The sequence below is a fragment of the Anas acuta genome, chromosome 9 (genome assembly GCF_963932015.1).
Source record: "Anas acuta chromosome 9, bAnaAcu1.1, whole genome shotgun sequence".
Classification (NCBI taxonomy): domain Eukaryota; kingdom Metazoa; phylum Chordata; class Aves; order Anseriformes; family Anatidae; genus Anas; species Anas acuta.
In genome coordinates, this window is record NC_088987.1 from 15,186,775 (window position 1) to 15,207,654 (window position 20,880).

At 56.7% G+C, this 20,880-nt stretch overlaps 1 protein-coding gene and 1 long non-coding RNA gene across 3 annotated transcripts; one reads left to right on the forward strand and one right to left on the reverse strand.

Moving 5' to 3' along the window:
- Nucleotides 1-8,763: 8,763 nt before the first annotated feature.
- Nucleotides 8,764-13,394, forward strand: LOC137861191 (uncharacterized). Its single transcript, XR_011099456.1, has 2 exons — nucleotides 8,764-11,230; nucleotides 12,163-13,394. It is a non-coding gene; the product is annotated as an uncharacterized lncRNA (long non-coding RNA).
- AMOTL2 (angiomotin like 2) lies at nucleotides 13,019-20,774 on the reverse strand. Of its 2 annotated transcripts, none has more exons than XM_068692332.1 (10): nucleotides 20,608-20,774; nucleotides 19,266-20,017; nucleotides 17,704-17,932; nucleotides 16,724-16,868; nucleotides 16,384-16,476; nucleotides 15,350-15,645; nucleotides 14,960-15,252; nucleotides 14,613-14,785; nucleotides 14,295-14,444; nucleotides 13,019-14,112 (listed from the first exon to the last, which is right to left on the reverse strand). In XM_068692332.1, the coding sequence occupies exons 2-10, from the start codon at nucleotides 19,949-19,951 to the stop codon at nucleotides 14,054-14,056; spliced, it is 2,124 nt and encodes a 707-aa protein (XP_068548433.1). In that variant the 5' UTR covers nucleotides 19,952-20,017; nucleotides 20,608-20,774; the 3' UTR covers nucleotides 13,019-14,053. The 2 variants fall into 2 exon arrangements, with proteins under 2 accessions (XP_068548433.1, XP_068548432.1); XM_068692331.1 differs by having other exon boundaries at nucleotides 17,704-17,935.
- Between the last annotated feature and the right edge of the window lie 106 nt (nucleotides 20,775-20,880).

A 20,880-nucleotide genomic window follows, 5' to 3' on the forward strand; every position in this document is an offset into this window, starting at 1 on the left:
AAAGCTGCTAGCAATAGCCGTGAGTTCGCAGCACTTTTACAGAGAAGTTTTGCTTGGCCAGGCGTCGAGATGCATCACAGCTCGTGCTCTGAGCGGGATGGTATCAGCGCTTACCACCACGGTGTCCCAGGAGGCGTGGAAGAGCTGGTATTCATTTGTGGATGCAAAACAAAATTGAGAAAGCAAATAGCTGGCAGTTGGTGGCAATGAGCAGAGTTCGACACATTAGGACTTAGTGGGAGGCGTGTATTTATGGGGGTGCTGGAAGAAAGGAGACAGGGCTTTGGGATCGCCCCATGTCCAGCCTCACTGGCACACAGTGCTGTGACAAAGGTGGCTGTCCCCACCTCCTCTTCACGACTGTAAGTGACCGCGTCACACTCCTTGTGGAGAACTAGACACACAGAAACAGACACTTCTGCCTCCTCCTCCATTTTTGTCTTCAGTTTCTCTTCTTCCTGAGTACCAGGTGAGTGCTTGGATGGGGTCCAACCAAACTGTGCGTTGGTCACACAGCCCAAGGAGCAGAAAACGTGTGTGTCCCAGCCCAGATGGTTTGCTTCTTCAGTCCAGCATCTATCTTTCAAGGAGCCAGGTGTCCCAGGGTTTCCACTTCTCCTCTCCTGTCTGGCAGGAGCAGACTGGGAGCTTACCACTTTTTTCTCCCATATCTCTAAATTTGCCATCCCTTTTCCCACAGCCCAGGAAGGAGAACTGAGGGTGAGGGAATGCTCCAGATATCAAATCATACAGACAGACGGATGGGTTCACCTAGATCAGCAGTCATCTGAGGTAAGAAAGAGCTGAAATTTCAAAGCTAAAAACATAAAGACATTCCCCCCCCCCCCCCAATTTATTATTATTTTTTTCCCTTGTCTCATCAACTGTAAACAGGGGGCACGAGCTGAGCTGGAAGGCTGATGTCCTGTTTCTGCAATAGCAGAGACCCAGCACTAAACATAAAGCTGAAAAGCCCAGACATTCAGCCTGCTCCCCTTCACAATGTATTTCTATTTTATTATTATTATTATTTAAATTCTTGCTGTGAGCATGCAGGTCCATAAGGCTGGCCAGGCACTGCAGGGTCGGACCATTCAGGCTGGAATACATGTATGTACAGAGAGGGAAATGTAGCTCACACTGACATGCAGTATACAAGTTCCTAGAATGTAGCATTTAATGGAAAAAAAACTTCCTAGGAACATCAAGTTAAGAGCTACTATGGCACTAAACAAGCAGAGGCTGGAGGGAAACAGAGCATCTGAATTCGATTTCAGCTTGTGGTTGGTAAGAGACATGCCTTTCCCTTGTTTGCCTTTTAAGGGGAGCGTTGCACGCCGTGATATTGCTAAATATGAAATAAATTGCTAGTGTTTGGTGGCTGGCCATCTCACCTCTTCCCTCCCTGGGAGACTCGTGGGGGGCTGGCTCGTGTGTCAACCACAGCATGTGCCTTGCCAACAGACACCAGGATTCCTGGCCCTTTTACAAGCGTGGGTCGCACAGCAAGGCCCTAATGCCATGCTGTTGTATTTTGTTCTGCACACACCCAAGTGGTGCTTAATGCTCAGGTGAGAGCTGGTATTGGGAGAGGCCAGGATATGGCAAATGACAACATTTTGATGACAAAACTGAGGGAAAGTGCATGCGATCGGGTCTTTTATTATTACCTGCTACTATTCCCAGAACCAAAGTTCAGCAATACCACATCCTTAATGCACTGAGCATGGCAGACGGGATCTGGAGCATGGATAACATGCACTGACCCCCTGCCCCTGCTGTAAAAATCACCTTGGCACAAATGTCCTGAGCATCACTTGGTGGCAGGGACCTGACACCGGCTCAACCGTGCTGCACCCAGAGAGCTGTCTGCAGGATCAACACTTGGGTTTCTGCCTCTTGTTTGGTCTGTTGATTGCTTATCAGTGCTAATGAACCTTCAAAACATGTCTTTAGGGGCTGTCCTCTATCTCTGATGAAAAGATAGACATTGCACTGTAGCTCTGTGCGTGACACCAGATGCAGCACCCTACTTGCACGTGCAGTGATCCTCAGAGAGCTCATTCCTCCCTGTGCATTCCCCTTCTCCCTTGGGAAGTCAACTGAACAGCAGTTATAAACTTATGCAGTCACATCTTACAGATCACTTAAATAAGTTTTTCCCTCTGCTCTGGCAGTTTGAGCTGTTTTATGGTTTAGCAGGGTTTTTCAGAGCCCACACACACTACAGGAATGGAGGCAATTAGCTCTAGGAGTCACCGTAGCCCACCCTTCTTTTACAAAAGCACAATTGGAGCATTTACCAGGAAGTGGAAAATATTTATTTAACTTCCTTTCTGCAAAAGTATTAAAAGCCCCATTTGCACTAGGAGAAAAGTCAGTGAGCACGAGAACAAGAAGGATTGACTGACTCACCCGCTTTCACTGCTCCCAGCCCTGTCCAGAAGAGGTTGTGTAGTTCCTGGATCCATCAGCCAGCATGGGTTTGTGAAGGGTAGGTCCTGCCTGACTAACCTGATTTCCTTTTATGATAAGATCACCCGTATGGTGGACCAAGGGAAACCAGCTGATGTGATTTTTTTGGACTTCAGCAAGGCTTTTGACACGGTTTCCCATAGGATCCTACTGGACAAAATGTCCAGCATACAGCTAAATAAAAACATCATACGATGGGTGAGCGATTGGCTAACGGGCAGGGCCCAAAGGGTTATGGTGAATGGGGCTGCGTCAGGCTGGCGGGCGGTCACCAGTGGGGTCCCTCAAGGCTCCATTTTAGGGCCGGTACTTTTCAATATTTTTATAAACGATCTGGATGTAGGAATAGAAGGCATTTTGAGCAAGTTTGCTGATGACACCAAACTTGGAGGAGTTGTGGACTCGAATGAGGGTGGAAAGGCCTTGCAGAGGGATCTGGATAGGTTGGAGAGCTGGGCGATCGCCAACCGCATGAAGTTCAATAAGAGCAAGTGCCGGGTCCTGCACCTGGGACGGGGAAACCCTGGCTGCACGTACAGACTGGGCGACGAGACGCTGGAGAGCAGCCTAGAAGAGAGGGATCTGGGGGTCGTGGTAGACAGCAAGTTGAATATGAGCCAGCAGTGTGCCCTGGCAGCCAGGAGGGCCAACCGTGTCCTGGGGTGCATCAAGCACGGCATCGCTAGTAGGTCAAGGGAGGTGATTGTCCCGCTCTACTCTGCGCTGGTGCGGCCTCACCTCGAGTACTGTGTGCAGTTCTGGGCACCACAGTATAAAAAGGACATGAAACTGTTGGAGAGTGTCCAGAGGAGGGCTACGAAGATGGTGAAAGGCCTGGAGGGGAAGGCGTACGAGGAACGGCTGAGGTCACTGGGCCTGTTCAGCCTGGAGAAGAGGAGGCTAAGGGGAGACCTCATCGCAGTCTACAACTTCCTCGTAAGGGGGTGTCGAGAGGCAGGAGACCTTTTCTCCATTAACACCAGCGACAGGACCCGCGGGAATGGAGTTAAGCTGAGGCAGGGGAAGTTTAGGCTGGACATCAGGAAGGGGTTCTTCACAGAGAGAGTGGTTGCACACTGGAACAGGCTCCCCAGGGAAGTGGTCACTGCACCGAGCCTGACTGAATTTAAGAAGAGATTGGACTGTGCACTTAGTCACATGGTCTGAACTTGGGTAGACCTGTGCGGTGTCAAGAGTTGGACTTGATGATCCTTAAGGGTCCCTTCCAACTCAGGATATTCTATGATTCTATGATTCTATGATCAAAGCGAGATGCATGAGAGAGCATGATGACTCTTAAGCTCTTCTCTGTGCTTAGGTTACTGGAGTAGCCACACATTCCAGACCATGATGAATGCTAGATGATATTAAAAAACTCACTGTCGGCAACAGGATCCTTCCCACAGCTTCTGGTGGCCTTTGGACCAGGACAAAAGGTGTCCAGACTCACCAGGACCTGCCCGTGGGCATGGAGGAGAGCACCGGTATCGATTTCCTCAGCTGGACACAGGATCCAGTCACTGCTATATCGCGGCCAAACTTTGTATCTGCTTTTATTCCCAGCACTGGGCAATGCTGTTGCACCCTAAGCTCAACTGGACACCTCTTATTTGAGACAGTTACTTTACTTCTGAAAAACTGATTCCTGTAGATGATAAGCTCTCATAGGCCAAAATGGAGTCAGATCAATTTTAATCATGCTTATATTGCAGGTCCCATAAGCCAACTATTTTAATAGTTTTTCTGAGTCCTTTTCTTAGGGCTTGGAACATGCTCAACACCAATAAACTGAAAGACTTAGCAGGATGTTTCGCCTCATTAAAATGCTTTGTGCTTTTGACGATTCTGTTCTTTGACTGCTGTGTTTTCATAGATCCTTGTCTTGGAAATGAGGTAAGGGTCAGGAAAGGGCTGGAGAAAGACAACCTTGCCTCCTCTTGTCCAACTGTTCTGGGTGTTTTTGGAGTCCCTGCTGGACCATTCATCCTCCAGCTGCTCACACCATAGGAATTCATGGATACCTAGCATTTGAGTGGTTCGCTAGTAGCTTAATGCTTTGGAGAAGCATAAATGACTATAGCAGGCTCTGGGGATTTGCTACGCAATTTACATTTGCTCTCTTTTCTTGCTTTCAAGGCTGACTGTTTCTCCCAGCCCTGTATGCTTTGTGGCATGGGTTGTCTTGTAGCAGCTTGGGGTGGGGGGCACAGCTTTTCCACCACGCGCTCCTCTGCGATGAGCTCAGCCATGCCGTAGCTGCTCCCTGCTGGCTGCAGTACAGAAAGCTGCACATGTGTGTGGATATCGAGGCAAAAAGGAGTGCTGAAACCAGGGCTGCCTTCCCTGGGAGCCTGGGGCATGCTTCAGGGAAGGAAAGTAGATACCTTGCTCCAGCTTGGCCACCTTCATCCCAATTACTTCATCAAGCACCTCAATACCATTGTATTATATTTAATACCATCCCTCAATATTGTAATGGTATTATAATGGTATTGAGGGATGATATTAAGGGATGGTATTATAATATAATACGATTATATATGTGTATATTATATATATTATATATATGTTTAATATAATATAATAGGAATGGGTTTTAAATACATTTTTCCTTCCTCTGGAGAGGTAGTGAAAATGCTAAATAAAAATACCCTGGTTCTGAGAATTCATATTTTTTGCCACAACCCCTGGAATTCAATGAAAGTGCCTCCCTTCACCAAAATAATTCAAGAACCCACTATTTAAAAATACATTTCATGCAATATAATATAGCCAGTATTCCCACACAGATCTCAGTGCTGAAAAACCTTTTAAGGCCCCAGAGAGAGCGAGGAAGGATGGTGTAAGCAGGCACTTACTTAGGCCTGGTCCTGCCCCATCTCGGTCTGCAGCTGTAGGAGGAGAAGTGACCTGCAGGGACCTCACACACTCTCACCAGCTCATTTCTCTGCTGGCTAAAACTTCTTCCTCGATGTAGAGCTCTCCCAAAATCCCAGGCCAGGCGTCTTCTGGGCAGCCGTGAGTCACCTGATGGCTGGTGGAAGTGCAGGGAGTTTCTCTGTCAGATGCCACCGTTCTCCCTGCAGAGGGGATTTGTCCCATTGTAGGTCATACCTCGGCATCTCCCCAGAATTAGAAGCCTGACCTTGGGTCTCTTCCACAGGTCCCTCGGTGACCTCCAGGGATGGTGACTCCACCACTTCCCTGGGCAGCCCGTTCCAGTGTCCAACAACCCCAGAATCAGTTCCTACCCCTCACTCACACGTTTTGTTTCCCACCTGGGCAGCAAGGCCGTCGCCGGGCGCGGAATGAGACCAGCCAGCAAAAACACGTTCCTTAATGAATAAAACACATTCCTTAATTAATAAAAAACCCCAAAACCAGCCCGAGGCCCGGCGGGTCCCCAGCGGGCAGGGGCCGCTAGGTGGCAGTGCCCGCCCGGCCTGGGAGCGAGCGTGGGGCCGGGCCCGGCCGTGCCACGCGTGGGCAGCCCCGGCCCTGGGCGGAGGAGCCCCCGGTACCCCCGTGGGCAGCCTGTGCCCGTTCCTGGGCCCCTTCCATGTCCCTAATGCCCTGAGGGAACCCCCTCTGCTTGGGTCTGTGCCCGCTGCCCCCTGCCCTGTCCCTGGGCACCACCGCAAGGAGCCCGGCTCTGTCCTGCCAGCAGCTCCCCGCAGGCACCCATGGGCACTGGTGGGCTCCCCCAGCCCTCCCCTGCTCCAGCCCCAGCTCCCGCAGCCTCTCCTCGCAGCAGAGGGGCTCCAGGCCCTCCAGCAGCTCGGTGACCTTCCCTGGGCTCCCTCTGGCGTGCCCGGTTCTGTCTTGTGCTGGGGGGCCCAGGTTTGGCCCTGGCACCCGGTTGTGTCCTCCCCAGTGCCAAGCAGAGGGGCAGGATGCCCTCAGCCTGCTCTCGGGGCTTTGCCGAACTCCTTGGCATGCTCTGGGACACGGGCACGCTGCTGGCTCACGGCCACCTGGGTGCCCACCAGGACAACGTGGCCAGCTGAACCGCGCTGCCCTCCTGCCACCCCCATGGGCTCCCTGCCAGCCGCCCTCCGCCGCTCCCGGAGCCCAGCCCCAGCTCTTCACGAGGCTTTGGAAGGGCCCACGGCGTGGTGGAGCTCCTGAAGGGCTCCATGGCCGGTGCCAGGAGCCAGGGTTTGAACAACACACAATAAATATTAGAGTAGCCCGAGCTACAGAGAACTCCTCCGACACCAGTTTCTAAGGATGACCTCATGCATTTCTTGGCCTCTCTAGTCCTTCTCATTACTCTTCTGCATTTTTTCCCCCTGCTATTTTTCTTCCCTCCCAAGAAAACGTTTTGGTTTTCTTTTTTCCTTTTTTTTTTTTTTTTTTTTTTTTTTTTCCCTTTGCTTGCTCCTCCGAAATATGCAGCCATGGCAACCGGCTGGAGGAGCGAATTCCCCGGGTCCGCCCGCCTGCCCTTGGGGTCCGGCGGGGAGCGAATTCCTGCCTCTCCCTGCGGCCAGCACCGCTGCTCGGTAAACACGCGGGGCCGCACGCCTGCCAGCCCCTGCCCGGCCCTGCCACGTGCCACCAGCAGCCACCCCGAGCCCCTTCCTCGACCCAGTGGCACCGTCCCGGGCCGGCATTTTTGGGAGCAGCATCGGGGAGGAATGCAGCCCTTGGCGTCGGGACAGGAGCTGACGTTCCCGGCTCGGGCTGAAGAATGTGGACACGGCGTTCGCTCCCAGCTCGGCCCCAGCGTTCGTTCACCCGTGCGAGGGGAACGCCGGGCCCTCGGCCCTCGGTAGCCGGCCGATGGCAAACGCGGGCGTTGTGGTTCCCCCTGCCCCTCCAGCACAGCCAGAAGGGCCATGGGTGTTATTTATACCCTTTATAGTGTTGCACGATGCTTGGGTTACCGCCTGGCGTCCTGTTTGGAGAAGGTCTTGTGAACCAGAATAGTTTGGGGTTAGCGCAGCAGGTTTGAAACCAGACCCGGCGGAGCTACTCGCCATTCACTTTGCCTGGGCTGAGCGGCTTAAAATAGCAAAACGTAGCTACAGCGGTGGTGCGGCGTGGCTGAGGCAGAACGAGCCCCACTGATTCACCAGCCCATTGCATCAGCGTTACGACGCCAGGGAAATGCTGCTCATTCCACCGCTCTGCAAGGACGGTGACGCCCCGAGATTGCAGGGAAGCCGAGAAAGTTGGGGAGTTGGGGAAGGATTTGCACAATTCTCACCTCTGAGCCACGGCTTGAATGACTCTCCTGTATTTGAAGAATGCAGGGAGGGTTATTCCCAATCCCTGGGAAAAGACGGGTCAGGAATAGATGGACAAGGTGATATGCAGCATCCAAAAAAGCCACCCTGTTTGGGGTGGCTCTTCCCAACCCGCCGTCGAGCTGTGTAATGCATGGTGACAACACAGACACATGTTTCACGACCCGAAATAGCCGCCCCGGGATAACGCCTCGGTGGCGGTGCTATTTGGGGATGGAGCAGCTCAGGAAGAGCCCCGGCATGTGCCGCGGGGCCGGATCCTGCCCTGTCTCCCACCAATATTTGCTGGGGAGGGAAGAGAGCCGCCTGCCAGCTTTCCGGCTTATTTCATTTTCTTAGAATTTCCTCTCTTGGTTCCGTTTTATTATTATTATTATCATTATTCCACTTTTTCTTTTTTTTTAATAACAGCTGGAAAAAATAATGTGTTGCCATGGCAACACGCTCCGAAACTTTTGATGGCTTCAAGACGTGCCAGGAGTTGCAGGGCAGGCGATCATGATCACGGCAGAGGGGGCTCCCCAGAGCTTCCCAAAAACAGGGTGAGCGCCCTGCGGCGGCACAGGGCACCCACCGGCCTGGCCCCCTTCCCTCTGCAGGCACAGCAGCGCTTGCAAATTTGCTTGCATGTACCATGGGATCACGAGGCCAGGCGTGGTATTACTTCATGCTGGAGCCGATGCAGAAAGGCAAAAAAAATAATAATAAATAAAATAAAAAAATAAAGCATCGTGCTTTAAGGCTGTAAAAATGTGGGTGGGAATATTTTCCAGTGCGTGTCATTTTCCGCCGAGGCCAAAATCTGCGTTTTGCTGCTCGCTGTTGGTGTTTTTGTCCCTGCAAGTTGGTTTTTCTCTAAAGGTGCTGCTGCTCCTTTCTGTCGCCCCACACCGCCAGCATCCCATGCCCCGCGGGATCCTGTGAGGCTCCCACTCCCTGCCCTTCGCTGCACAACAGCTGGCAGATAACCGCGGCTCCCCTGCCCTGCAGCTGCTCACAAGACAAGTCCTTCTCTCCTTACCTGCCTGTTAAGAGCCAGCAGAGCTCCTCTGAGCACAGAAAAGCAAAGCGTGTTGATCTCAAAGGCCCTTCCAACCCAAACCAAGCTCCGAGCTCATGTCCAGCTGGTGCTCGCCTGTCCCAGCTCTTGGCTCAGAAACACAAGAGTGCCAAAACCCAGCTGGAGCATGGAGGGAAAGCACGGCACCTCGGCACAAGGAGCTCACAGAGGGAAGGATGGCATGGCATGGCATGGCATGGCATGGCATGGCATGGCATGGCATGGCATGGGGAGATCCCAGCCTTCGCTCCTTGGCTGGAGGCGAGGGGAGAGGAGCACAGCTCCAAAGCATCAGCTTGCAGTGAAACAGGCTTCAGCTTTTTCAGAGTCAGAAAACTCGAGGGAAGCAATCCCCCACTGTGACAAAGTTCCAGGAGACCTCATACATTCAATTTCAGGCGTCAGTAGTTAAAAATTCCCCTCCCGTCATTCTGCCCGAAGCCAATTACTTTCCCTACATTTCATGCAAAACATTTCTGTAATTTTCCTAAGCATGAGAACAGTGAAAAATGCATACTTTCTCTTTGATCGACAAACAAAAATTCTTACACATTTGTGGTTTTGGAGAGTTTTCGCTCTAAAGTGGAAAGGGAAGTGCCGCTGCATAGGGACAAGGGGACGCTGTGCAGGGACAAAGCACTCCCCGAAGCAAAGCCCCCGGTGTTTGTGCACGTTTGTGGGGAGCCCAGCAGTATTTTTCATGCTTGCGTATGGTGGGACAGGAGGTGGGGTGCAACCAAAATATGCTGAGCCTAGCTGGGAAGCCAGGGAAAGAAATTACCGCTGCTCCTGGCTGCGTCACAGCCGTGCTACTTGTCCAGATGTCATCCGTCCATCCCGACGAGGCCGTTTGTCCAGGCAGCGCTGGCGTCGGGGCTGCTCTGCCCCTACAACGCCACCGCTCTGCAAAGCCTCTCCAGACACCCCACGCAGATGCCAGCACGTTCTGCATCTCTTACAGGCTGCCAGCCTGGTACCACCGCGTCTTTTGGGCTGCTTTTGGTTGTTTTCTAGCCTGGAAGTAGCATCCAGGCAGAAAAACACGACTGTCCCCATTTCTCTGAAGTTTCCGGACAGGGGCACATGTTCCTCCTGCTCGCAGCCCCACAGAGCTCTCAGCCTGTCCTGCTCCAGCAAAATCCTGCGAGCGGACACAAAGCCCTGCTCCAGCTGTAGTCGAAATGGAAATTTTCCATTTCCATATTTTCAATGTCACGTTGGAAAATGAGAAGCTTCAGAAAGCAGCCCCTGCCTATTTATCCAAATAAATGAGGAAATAAAGAGGTGTTTTGGGCTGGAGACAACTCCAGCACTGCTGGGGGCAGCGGGCATGGCGGTTAGCTAAAGGAACACACGTTTCCCTAAAATCATTTCTCACATTTTTCCCTTCCCTTGCTCTGAGTGTGAGCGCTGCGCAGGGGAGGGATGCCCGAACCCAGGCTGATTTCACAGCCCCTCATAACGAAGCAGGAGCTTGAAATTATTGTGCGGGAGCTTCTGGCTTCAAACCTGTTCGAAATCCACTCAAGTCTCCCACAGACCTGCTCAGGGAGGTCTCTGAAGGAGACCGAGGAGCTCTGACAGTGGAATCCCCCCTAGGAGAAGCCACCTCCCCAGGCTGCCTCCTCGCCCCTTGTCCTTTGGCTTCAGCCATTCTGATGGCCGGGGGGGACCCGTCGCTGTGCCCAGCTCAGCTTTCAAGCAGTGGCTGAGGTTGGGGGCACCCCTGGATCCCTCTGGTCCCCCCAGGGCTCCCTGCAGCATCCCCATGCGGGCACAAAACCAGGCACCGAGCTCGCCCACCGGCCGGGCTTGTCAAGGTCACGGAGGTGGTGGGAAGGAAAGAGAAGGGAGAGCGAGGGGGGAGAGAAAAAAAAAAAAAAAAAAAGTTGACTCAGAAACCACAGGGAATTTTTTGCCTTTTTAGAATACTGGGAAGAGAAAAAATAGCCACAGTTATTCAAAGCATCCCGGATAATCACAGCCTGTTTACTGTTTGCATGCAAAGATGGCAGGCAGGCAGCGCGGCGCGGGGACGAGGAATGAGGAATTCGCCCGGCTCGCTCCGGCCGCTTCTGCTCGGCCCCAAAAAGCCATCGGCCACTGTCCCTCACAGCAGTACAGGAGGAGGAGGAGAAAGGCCAGGGGCTGGGGAGGAAGGAGAAGCCCCAGGGTCGGGAGGAACGGGAGCAGGGCAGAGCTGGCGCGGCGGGGAGAGCTTCATTCCTGCCGGCCCCCGGAGCAAGCCGGGACTTGAGATGGAGCCGATGGCGCGCTCTGCCCGACTGGTTTGCTGAGAAGCTGCAGCGCCTGGCAGCTCGCCCCTGCCCGGCCTTCCTCCAAATCTTCCCCCAGAAAAACGGGGACTAGCTGGAAGACGGGCGAAATTCCCTGGCTGCCTAATCCTGGTGGGAAGCCGGGGATTTCTCAGCTTTGTAAAGAGGTGCTTTCCCTCACGGGGAGATCGCGGTGAGCGCCGCTTCCCCCTTCCAGTTGTAGCATTTGGCTCGTGGAAACAGAGAGCAGGGGGAGGAGGAGGAGGAGGGAGCTTCTGGAGAAGAAGGCCAAGCTCCGAGGATGCTCCAAGCACCAAGCTCCAACCTGCGCCTCCAAGGGAGCCTGGAGGAAAGAGGGAAAGCAGGAGACGGGGCTTCAGGGATGCTGCTGGGGAGCAGCGTGGGGGGGATGAGGCTCTCCCGGTGGCCACAGGGCTGCAAGGAAAATTGGGGGACACCACTGAACCCCTCAGCTGTGCCCTGACCCACGCAGAGCCCACAGCAATGCCAAACCACAGGAGGGATGGGAACATCCCTACCCGAGCCACCTCCCCTTCACCCAGCGGGGAGCTGCTGCCCCGGCACGCGGTGACTGACTCGAAGCCACCAGGGTGATGGTGGTGGCACTGGGAGCAGAGCCTGTGCTGGCCCTTTTCCATCTTGGTAGCCATCTGCAGCTCCTCAGGGACACGGGGATCCAGGGATACAAGGGGCGAGGCACAGGAGCAGTGCTGTGGGGACAGAGCCCAGCTCCTACCCTGGCACTGCCTCCAGGGAAGGGAATCGGAGTTGTCGGAGCCAACCTGCCTGCCGCCTCCTCCCCTCTCTGCAAAATTTGGGAGGCATTTCTCACCGGGGGAGGCTGCTGCAGCAGCATGGGCCCTCAGGCTGGATTGTGGTGGGTTCTCAGCTCCTCCTAACCCACAGCCCTGCTGCCTGAGCTGCATCAGGCTGTTCCTGCAGCTGGAAAGCAACCCTACCAAAACAAAGCAGCCCCGGCCCTGCTGGCTGCAGCAGCAGGGGACCTCCTGCCCCATCCTGCCTCCTTTATAGGTGGGTTTTGGGGCTTTCCTTCCCCTTCCTTTTTTTTCTTTTGCAGCTCTTGAAAAGCCGCCTGCAAGCAGCCAGACCTGCTGCAAGGCCGACCTGCATCCGGATTCGGGTAAATAAAGCAGCGGGCGTGAGCGCTGCGGTATGCCAGGAATGCTGCAGCCCTTCCCCAGCGGCCGCTGCAGCCCCTGGGGAGCAGGAGCAGGGGGAGGCAGGGCAGGTACAACCCAGCTCAGGGCTTCCCATCCCTCTGGGCCTCTCCAACCCGCCCCTAAAGGGATGGAGGCTCCTAAATTTTCAGCCATGCTCCCCCACAGCCTTGGGCTCGAGGAGCCAAAGCTCCCCAGCGCGGCATCTCCAAAGCTGCCGTGCTGAGCACAGTAGGGAGAGAGGCCGTGCAGCGGCTGCGCATCGCAGCGGGATGGAGACATGCTCACAGGAGGAACACAGCGGATAGGAAGGGTGGCTCGGAGCTCCTGTTCAGCATCGCCGTCCCACTGGTACCCACTGTGCTCAGAAGCCACCTTCCAGGGTGGGCCATCAGTGTGACAGCTGCTAGAAACTAAGTTCAAGTGACTGCGGCCAGCAAGAGCATCAAGCCGGGGAGCATCATTTTGTGGCTGTGCAAGTCCTAAGGCAGCCCCATCTCGACCACCAGAACTTCTGGTCTTCTAGAAGAAAAGAGTGAGGAGCCAGGCAGCACGGGAAGGGCTGAGAGGTGGCTGCTGAAGCCCTAGAAGAGCTTGGGGACCAGGAAGGGCTTGAAGACTTGGCAGCGAGGAAGTCACCACGAGGAAGACGATGGTTGTGGGGCATCACACGGCTGTGTCCTCCACCCCAACCTCCACTTCCCCGAGTGAGCACGGCATCGCATACGAAAAGAACACTAGGAGGGTCGAGATGTGTGGGTTTTTATTTATTTTTTTATTAAAATATTGTTATACCAAGTGGAATGCTACAGCAATCTCGGTATAGGGCGGCATAACGAAACAGCCAGGTTTACGTTTAAATACTTCAGATAACTTAAAACGCACAAACAAGAACTCGTCGTCTTTGGCAGGAAAAAAAAAGTTCACAGCACGAAATACTTAAAAAGAAATACCAATATTAATATAAAATATATTAAGTTGTGGGTTTTTTTTTTCCTCTTTCATATTTTGCTTTGTTTTCCGCTTTGTAAACAATGCATGAGAACCAAACGCATTTTTTACGTGTCTGGGAGAGAAAATAAAAAATGCAGTTGTCCAGCAAATGCACACATGTTTGAAGAAGAAAGAAAAATATATATATATGCACAAAGGGCAAGGCTGGGAAGTGTCTGAGTTCTGAGGACCGAGCAGTCAACATTGGCTACGGGCAGAAGCCAGCTGCCAGTAGAGGAGGGGGCCACGGTGCGGCACGTCCCACCTGGACATGGTGCACGCTTGCTCCACTCTGAGCATTTCATCTCCAGCAGGTTTCTCCTCCACCTTCCATTCCCTCTATTATTGTTTGTTTTTGTTTGGTTTTGTTTTTTCTTTTTGCTTAACTAACACTACATTCCCCCCCTTTGTGAAAAAAAAAGGGGGATGTGCCCAGGGCTCTCCCAGCAGCTCCTGAGATGGGGATGGAGATGGGAAGGAGTCAACAAGGGAGGGATGGTAAGAAACCCCAGGGGAAGTGGGGGAGGAGGCTGAAATGATAAATACATTTGCTCCCGTCCTACAAAACAGGGGCATATTTACAGGGGGTCACATCTCCTGGGCCATCAGGCAGCTGCCACCGGGGCCAGGCGCTCCAGCGTCCCCAGGGACACGCGCAGGGCACATGGTGGGGACAGGGGCCAAGCCTGGACGTGGAGGACTGCACTGTCGCCTCTCCTCTTTGGACAGCTCCACCACGGTGACGGCAGCTCTCCCCGGCTGCACTGGGGAAGTCGAGGCAGGGAGGCCAGAAGAGCCTTAAATCAAGATCTCCACCATGTCAGACAGGTCTGGGGCTCTGGGGGCAGCCGAGCTCTCTGCAGAGAAATGAGGGGAGAACGTGAGGCCTGGAGAAGCAAGCAGGATTTTCTTCCTGGAGCCAGGCTGCTTCGGTTTTAGTGGATTTAGTCTCAGCTCAATGCTGACAGCCAAACCCAGCCCTGCTCCCTGCACCTCCCGCAGCATCCCTCAGAGTGTCCCTGGGGACCAGTGGACTCACCCTGCGAGCCGGCCGGGCACTCTGCGCCCTCACCCCAGCTCTGCGCCGCCCCGTCTGTCTGTGTGCTGCCATCCTTGCTGCCACACTTGGCGTGAGAGGGTGGAGGGACAGCGGTGGGCACCGCTGGCACTTCGTCTGCAGTGGTTTTGCCTGCCAGAGGAGACGTCATTAGGGATTTGTCAGCACAGAAGAAATCCCACCCAACAGGCCCCCAAACCTCCCAGCTAGGAAGAGCCACTTCCAAAATCGAAAGGGGAAATTTTAGGCTGCTCCTTGCTGGGAAGCAGAGGTGAGGAGGGCTGGGATGCCCTCGTTTACCTGCACTGCCCCGGGAGGTGCCCTCTGCTGCGGAGGCGACAAAGACAGATGGCACAGACTTGGCTGGTCGCAGGGAGCCCTGGAGGGCTTTGCTAGGATCCCTCCGCGAGCGCTGCTGCAGGACTTTGATGACAGCGTCCTTCTCCAGGATTTGGGCATGAAGGGCTTTTAACCTGGAGAGGTGAAGAGGCAGAAGTTGAGAAGAGAAGGAGGACCATCGGCCAGCGTGATGGAGCCGAAGCCTTAGATGAAACCTCACTGGGGCCACCTGGCCCACCAGGGATGCTCTGTGACCGCACCGCCCAACGAGCAGCTCATTGGAAAGCAGGCTGCTGAGGTGGGACTACCTGTTCTCCATCTCCTGGTGCTTGTGGTTGGCCAGCAGGAGGTCCTCATTGAAGCTGCTGTTGGGCGAGTGGCGCGGCGAGTGGCTGATGAGGGTGGTGTCCCGCTGGGCGGCGGCGGTGGCGGCGGCGTCCATGGCGAACTGCCGCATGGTGCACTCCTCCAGGTACTTCTGCTCCCACTTGGTCATGTCAGCCTCCAGGGCCAGGATCTTCTCCTCCTTCTCCCTCAGCTGCTCGGACAGCCTGTGGGCACTCAGCTCGGGCGTCCCCCCGCCTGCGGCACCTGCTTGCCTCTGAAGCAGACAAAAAAAGACCCACAGAGAAGGTGAGGAGATGCCAGGATGGAGGTCACCAGCGTCTCCTGCCACACGGTCCCCAGGATGCCCCCACCTGCTGAGCTCGCAGCATCTTCAGCTCCTGCTCCAGGCGGGTGCGGAGGCGCAGCTCGAGCTGCTCCCGCTTCTCGCAGGCAGCCTGGAGCTGGCCCAGGGCTGCCTGCAGCCGCTCCACCTTCTCCACGTACGCCCGCTTCTTCCGCAGCTCGGCCTCCGCCTTGGCTGCCCGCGCCTGGGCGCTGCCCAGCGCCTGCTCTAGCAGCTCTGCCCGCCGGCGCTGGTCCTCGTTGGCGCTGCGCAGCAGGGAGGCTTCCCGCTCCAGCTTCTCCTTCTCCTGCTGGTGCTCATAGCCTGCAGAAAAAAGCAGAGCTCAGCCCCGGAGACACAAAGGTGAGGGAGGAAAGACCGTGTGGATGCCCCTAAAAAAGACGCCGTGCCTGTGATTCTTGACTCAGCTGCATGGTGTGAGCAGCCCTTGCCCAGCACACGTGGTGTGTCGGTGATGGTTGACATCCCAGCAGCATAGACATCAGAGCATGGACATGTCCTGATGGACACGGCCACAAGCACGGACACTAGCTGCATCAGAAAACCGCCTTTTGGCATATTGCAGCCCAAAATTTGAATTGTGACAGAAAAAAAAAAAAAAAACACAGTCCTGGCTTGTAGCTAGCCACTACAGGGAAGAGGACGCAATTCCTCCCTTGTAACACCAACACCATCTCTCTGCTAAAATAACACACAGCAGAAACGTAGAGATGGATTTTGCTGTATTCCCTCCCCCTCAAAAAAAATCCCAGCTTGCTCAGGAGAGAGGAGCAAAGGAAGGGCCAGGCGGGCGCGGGGAGGGAGTGCGGACTTTGTGCTGGAAGAGCCGGCTCAGCAGCAGGAATGTGGAGAATGCAGGTCACCCCGCCGGCCGGCCGGGATTAATGGCTCGAGTCCAGCGCCCGGAGCAGCACAGCCCTCCCCGGGGAAGGGCAAAAAGCTCCCACCCGGCCCCCGCCGCCTCCTCCCCCAGCTTAAAGGCTTCTGCACCGAGTCCCTGCCGCAGGGGAGCCAGGTGAAGACGAGCCCCCAGGGACTTACTCTGTGCCAGAAGCTTCGCCACCGTGCCCTGGTTGCTCTCCTGGTTCTCCTGGGTCTTGCTGGCCAGCTGCTTGTTGGCCGATTCCAACCGTTCTGGCACAAAAATGCAAAGAAAAATTCAGATTTAAAATAATTGTTTTGATCGGATGAAGCAGGAGCCCTCGGTGAAAACATCCAGAGTAATGAAACTTCTAAAAAGAAACACATCAGGGAAAAGCCAAGGGCTCGGGGCGCCTGCAGGGATGGGGGTGTGGAGGGGTCTGGCCAACCAGAGCCGCCGTGGAAGCGGGGGACACAAGTGGACCACCCCGATGCTCCTGTGGGTCGCAGCCACCCTCACCTTTCAGGTCTCGGTTGAAGTCCTGGAGCCGCCGCATCTCGCCATCTCTCTTGGTCCTCATGGCTTTCTCCAGCGCTTCCCGCTTGCAGGACGCCTTCATGAGGTTTTCGTAATCCTCCGAGATGCGCTGGATCTCCGTTTCCAGCTGGGGAGGAGGAAGTGACGGGCGGGGGTGAGATATTTGTGGAATGAGGAAAAGAAAGGCAGATGTTGGCGAAACATCGCCCGGGCTTCTTGACCTGCCCTAAGCTGCCAACGGGACTCAGCAAACCCATGGGAGTGGCAGCGAGGAACCCCCACCACAGTATGTGTTTGGGGGGAAAAGCTGTTTTTTTTTCCCCCTGCTTTTAGCTTTGTGGGCACTGAGGGAGTTTTCTCACTGGCCCTAGCGTGGATTTGGCTGCGCCGCAGTCCCCCTGCGCTGGCCCAGCCTCTCCCTGTGCCTCCAAGTGTCCATCTGTCCGGCGGGGAACAGCCCTGTCCTTGTGCACAGCCGCACAAAGGGCTTTCTGTGGCAGCCCGAGTGCTACCGGAGGCACAGAATGGGCTCTCTGCCCCCCCTCAGTGAGGACGAGGAGCTGCCCTGCCACTGAAGCACAGCTGTTTGCAGGGCGCAGCCACCAGAAGGAGGGGGCAGAGATTAAAACACAAAAGGGGGGTGAATTTCCCCAGCAGCTGTTTGCCCCAGGCGGCAAGGAAGCAAATGCACGAGCTCTGCCCCAAAAGAGGGGACAAAGCCTCGCTGTGCACACCAAGCCACGCGGGGAGGGGGGACCAGCTCCCAGCCCAACAGGGGTGGGAGGTCACGGAGCCATGTCCCCTCCTCCCAGAGGGATGGACTTCGGTGGGCAAAGCCCTGGGTCAAAGCAGAGGTGGCTCCATGAGTATCCACGCTCGCTGCTCAATTCCCAAAGAAATGGCAGGGCTGGGACCCCGCATCCCGCCCCGAGACGCCAACACCGGCGTGGCGGCCGGCTCACCTTCTGGATGCGACCGGCTTTCTCCGCGCAGCTCTCCAGCTCCCGCCGCAGCTTCTCGTTCTCCCGCAGCAGCCTCTCGTTCTCCCGCAGGACCGCGTCCGCCTGGGCAAGCCGGCTGCCGGCCGAGGCCGCCTGGGCGCTCATCAGGGCCTCCACGCCGGCAGGGCCGAGCGAGCCCAGTGAGCTTGGCACGGGCAGGAACGCTGCAGGGACGGGCGATGGCATCAGCCTGCTGGGAGGAAGGAGAGGGATGCTGAGGGGCTTGGCAGGGAGAAAGTGTGCCAAGCAGCTCTGGTACCCTGTGGATTTCTTGCAGCCCCCGTGTTTTGACTCCTCTAGGTGACCCTTGGGGAAAAACGAAGCTCCCGAAGCACCTGCGGGTGCTGCTTGGGCTCGCCAGAGGGATGAAACAGGTGCTGGGTGCCCCCAGGTCTCCCAAAAGGATGAGGGAGGCTCTGAGAGCACCCAGCCTGCCTTCCAAGGCCAGGAAGGGTTTGTGTTCTCTCTCAAGCACTCTCAAATGCAAAGTAAATCCCATCTCACAGTGCTGACTGGAGCTTGAGCACCTCCACAGCCAGGATTTAAGCACCTGGGACACCTGAGAACCTCAGGAGCTGGCCGCTGTGCCAGGAGGGGCTCCAGTCCCACCCTGTGACTGGGGATGATGCAGCTAGGAAAATCCTCAGCAATGGATGCGCCTTGAAAGCCTGCAGCTCTACCCTTTTTCCTCATTACTTTCCGGGCAAAGCAAGGGCTCCTGGCACGGCTCCTGGCTCAAAGGCTCACCACCAAACTATTAATACCTCCTCATTACAGCGCTCAGAGTTCCTCGACATCCCACAGCCGCCTCGGCCACCCCGAGCCGTGTGACCGCCCCGCTGGAGCCTGCATTCCTGCGGGGTGATATAGGAGTGAGGAAGAACAAACGCATCTTCCTCGCGGCTCCCCTTCCCCTCTTTGTTCCCTGGAAGGAGAGCGCTTCCTGCCAGAGATGCTATCGCTCTCAGCCCGGGCAGGTCAGCAAGGCGTGGAGCAGCATGCGTCCCCCTGCCTATTGCAGTTCCCCTCTTTGCCCCCTTTTCAAAACGATGCTTCCAGCCCTCCCCAAATGCCAGGCGATGCCTGAACCTCTGCACCCACGGGTCTCAAAGTGGAGCTGGGCTTTGCTGGAGGAAGAAGTGCTCAAAACTTATCCACGCCAGAGGCAGAGTCCCCAGCAGCTCCCCTGTGGCATGGAGGGGAGCCCAGTGCCAGGGCCTGCGGGCATCTCTGGCTGGGGATTGCCGGGTGGCATTTTCCACCCCAGGGAGCACATTTTCCTTCCACACTGGCCCGTGCCTGTTCCGAATTTAGCCATTTCCTGATCTGGTTCCAGCTCCTGAATTAACCCCAAATCCCTCCCAGAACAGCGGGGTTTTCATTGCCGCTTGGAAAAAAACGAACTGCGGTCTGGCTACGCCAGGGAAAACTGGGGCAAACGGTGCTGCCCGGCCGCCCTGCGAAGCCATGGCACCCCCACACCCCAAAAACAGCATGGCACCCGCGCAGGCTCTGCGGGTTACCTGACTTCAGGGTGCTGGAAGCTGGGACCATCCCGGGAGCAGGGTCGGGGCAGGTAAGCGCCGGCCGCATCCTGGCTGGGGATGATGTAGGGATACTCCGGGGGGGGCCCCCGCGGCTCCGGCCCCTCGGGGCGCTGCCCTCGCAGGGTGTAGTGCCGGGAGAGCTGGGGGTAGCTGTGGGATGAGCTCATGGGGCTGTGTGCTTTGGCCCCATTCCTCTCCAGCGACATCTGCATCAGCCGCTCGCTCAGCGACCGCACGTGGCCGTGCTTCAGGTCCTTCAGTGAGTCGTCGGGGCGCCGGGCGCTGCTCTCGGCCCCCCCGGGCTGCTGCCCACCCCGCTGCACCGCGTAGTACTGGGAGTGCGCCTTGGCCTCCTCGTAGCTCGGCAGCTCCTCGCCCTTGTGCTGGGGCTGGCAGAGGCGGTAGCCGCTGTTTTCTGAGTAGAGGTGGTCAGCGTGATGCTCCTGGCCCTGGGGCTCCTGCCTGGTGGACTGCTGCACCATCTGGCTTTCCTCCTGGGTCAGGCTTTCCAGGGAGGAGCGGGGGCTGCCGCCGCTGCCGCCGCGCAGGGCTTGCTGCTGGATGGCCAGCAGCGTGCGGTTCTCCGTCAGGTTCCCATAGCGCAGCTGCTCCTGGATCAGGCGGTGCAGGACCGTCCCGCTCGAGTCCTCCGCCGTCCTCATCTCCGCCGGCGATGCCGCGCTTCCCTCCCAGGAGCTCGCGTCGGGACCTAGCGGCGAGGCGGGCACCTGCGTGGGGAGACGGGGGGACGTCGGTGGGGAGCGAGGGGACCTCGGGGGGCAGCTTGGGGATGTGGGGAGCGAGGGGATGTCAGGGGGGAGCGAGGGGATGTTGGTGAGGAGCGAGGGGACGTTGGAAGGGAATGAGAGGATGGTGGAGGGGAGTCAGGGGGTGCTGGAGGGGAGCGAGGGGACGTCAGTAGGGAGCGAGGGGACAGTGGAGGGGAGTGAAGGGACATCAAAAGGGAATGAAAGGATGGTGGAGGGGAGCAAGGGGACACCGGAGGGGAGCTTGGGGATGTCAGTGGGGAGTGAGGGGAAGTTGGAGGGGAGTGAGAGGATGGTGGAGGGGAGAAAGGGGACGTCGAGGGAGGGCGAGCGGACACCGGAGGGGAGCTTGGGGACATCAGAGGGGAGCTCGGGGACAGGCAGGGAGGTTGGGGACGTCGGAGGGGAGCTCGGGGACCGTCGAGGCAGCGGGAAGAGGCCGGCCCTGCACAGCCCCGAGCTGAGGGGGCTGCCTGCGGGGGCTCCGTCCCGTCCCGGGGGGCAAAGAGAAGCCCCCTGCCCGCGGGATCCCGGGGCCGGGCGGCACTTACCGGGGCATGGCGAGAGAGCCGAGGCCGTGCTGCTGTCCGCGGAGCGCGGCCGGTGCCGACTGCGGGCCGGGCCGGGCTCTGCTATGCCCGGAATGCGGGGCCCGCCCCGCCGCCATCACCGCCACCGCCGCCAGGGGGAGCAGCGCCCGCCCCGCCGCCGCCATTTCGGGGCTGCCTCCCCCCCTCACACAGCCCGGCCGCCGGGGCTCTGGGGGGTGCTGAGGGGAAAAAAGGGACGGGGGGGACACGGAGCCGGTGCCCGGTGGCCGGGGA

Excerpts from the sequence above, each read along its gene's own strand:
- AMOTL2 (XM_068692331.1), bottom strand. The coding sequence starts at position 19,951 with ATGAGGACGGCGGAGGACTCGAGCGGGACGGTCCTGCACCGCCTGATC. Across the intron at positions 17,936-19,265 it reads TTCCAGCACCCTGAAGTCAG|CAGGCTGATGCCATCGCCCG; the intron begins GTAACCCGCAGA and ends CCTTCCTCCCAG. Across the intron at positions 16,477-16,723 it reads CTTCAACCGAGACCTGAAAG|AACGGTTGGAATCGGCCAAC; the intron begins GTGAGGGTGGCT and ends TTTTTGTGCCAG.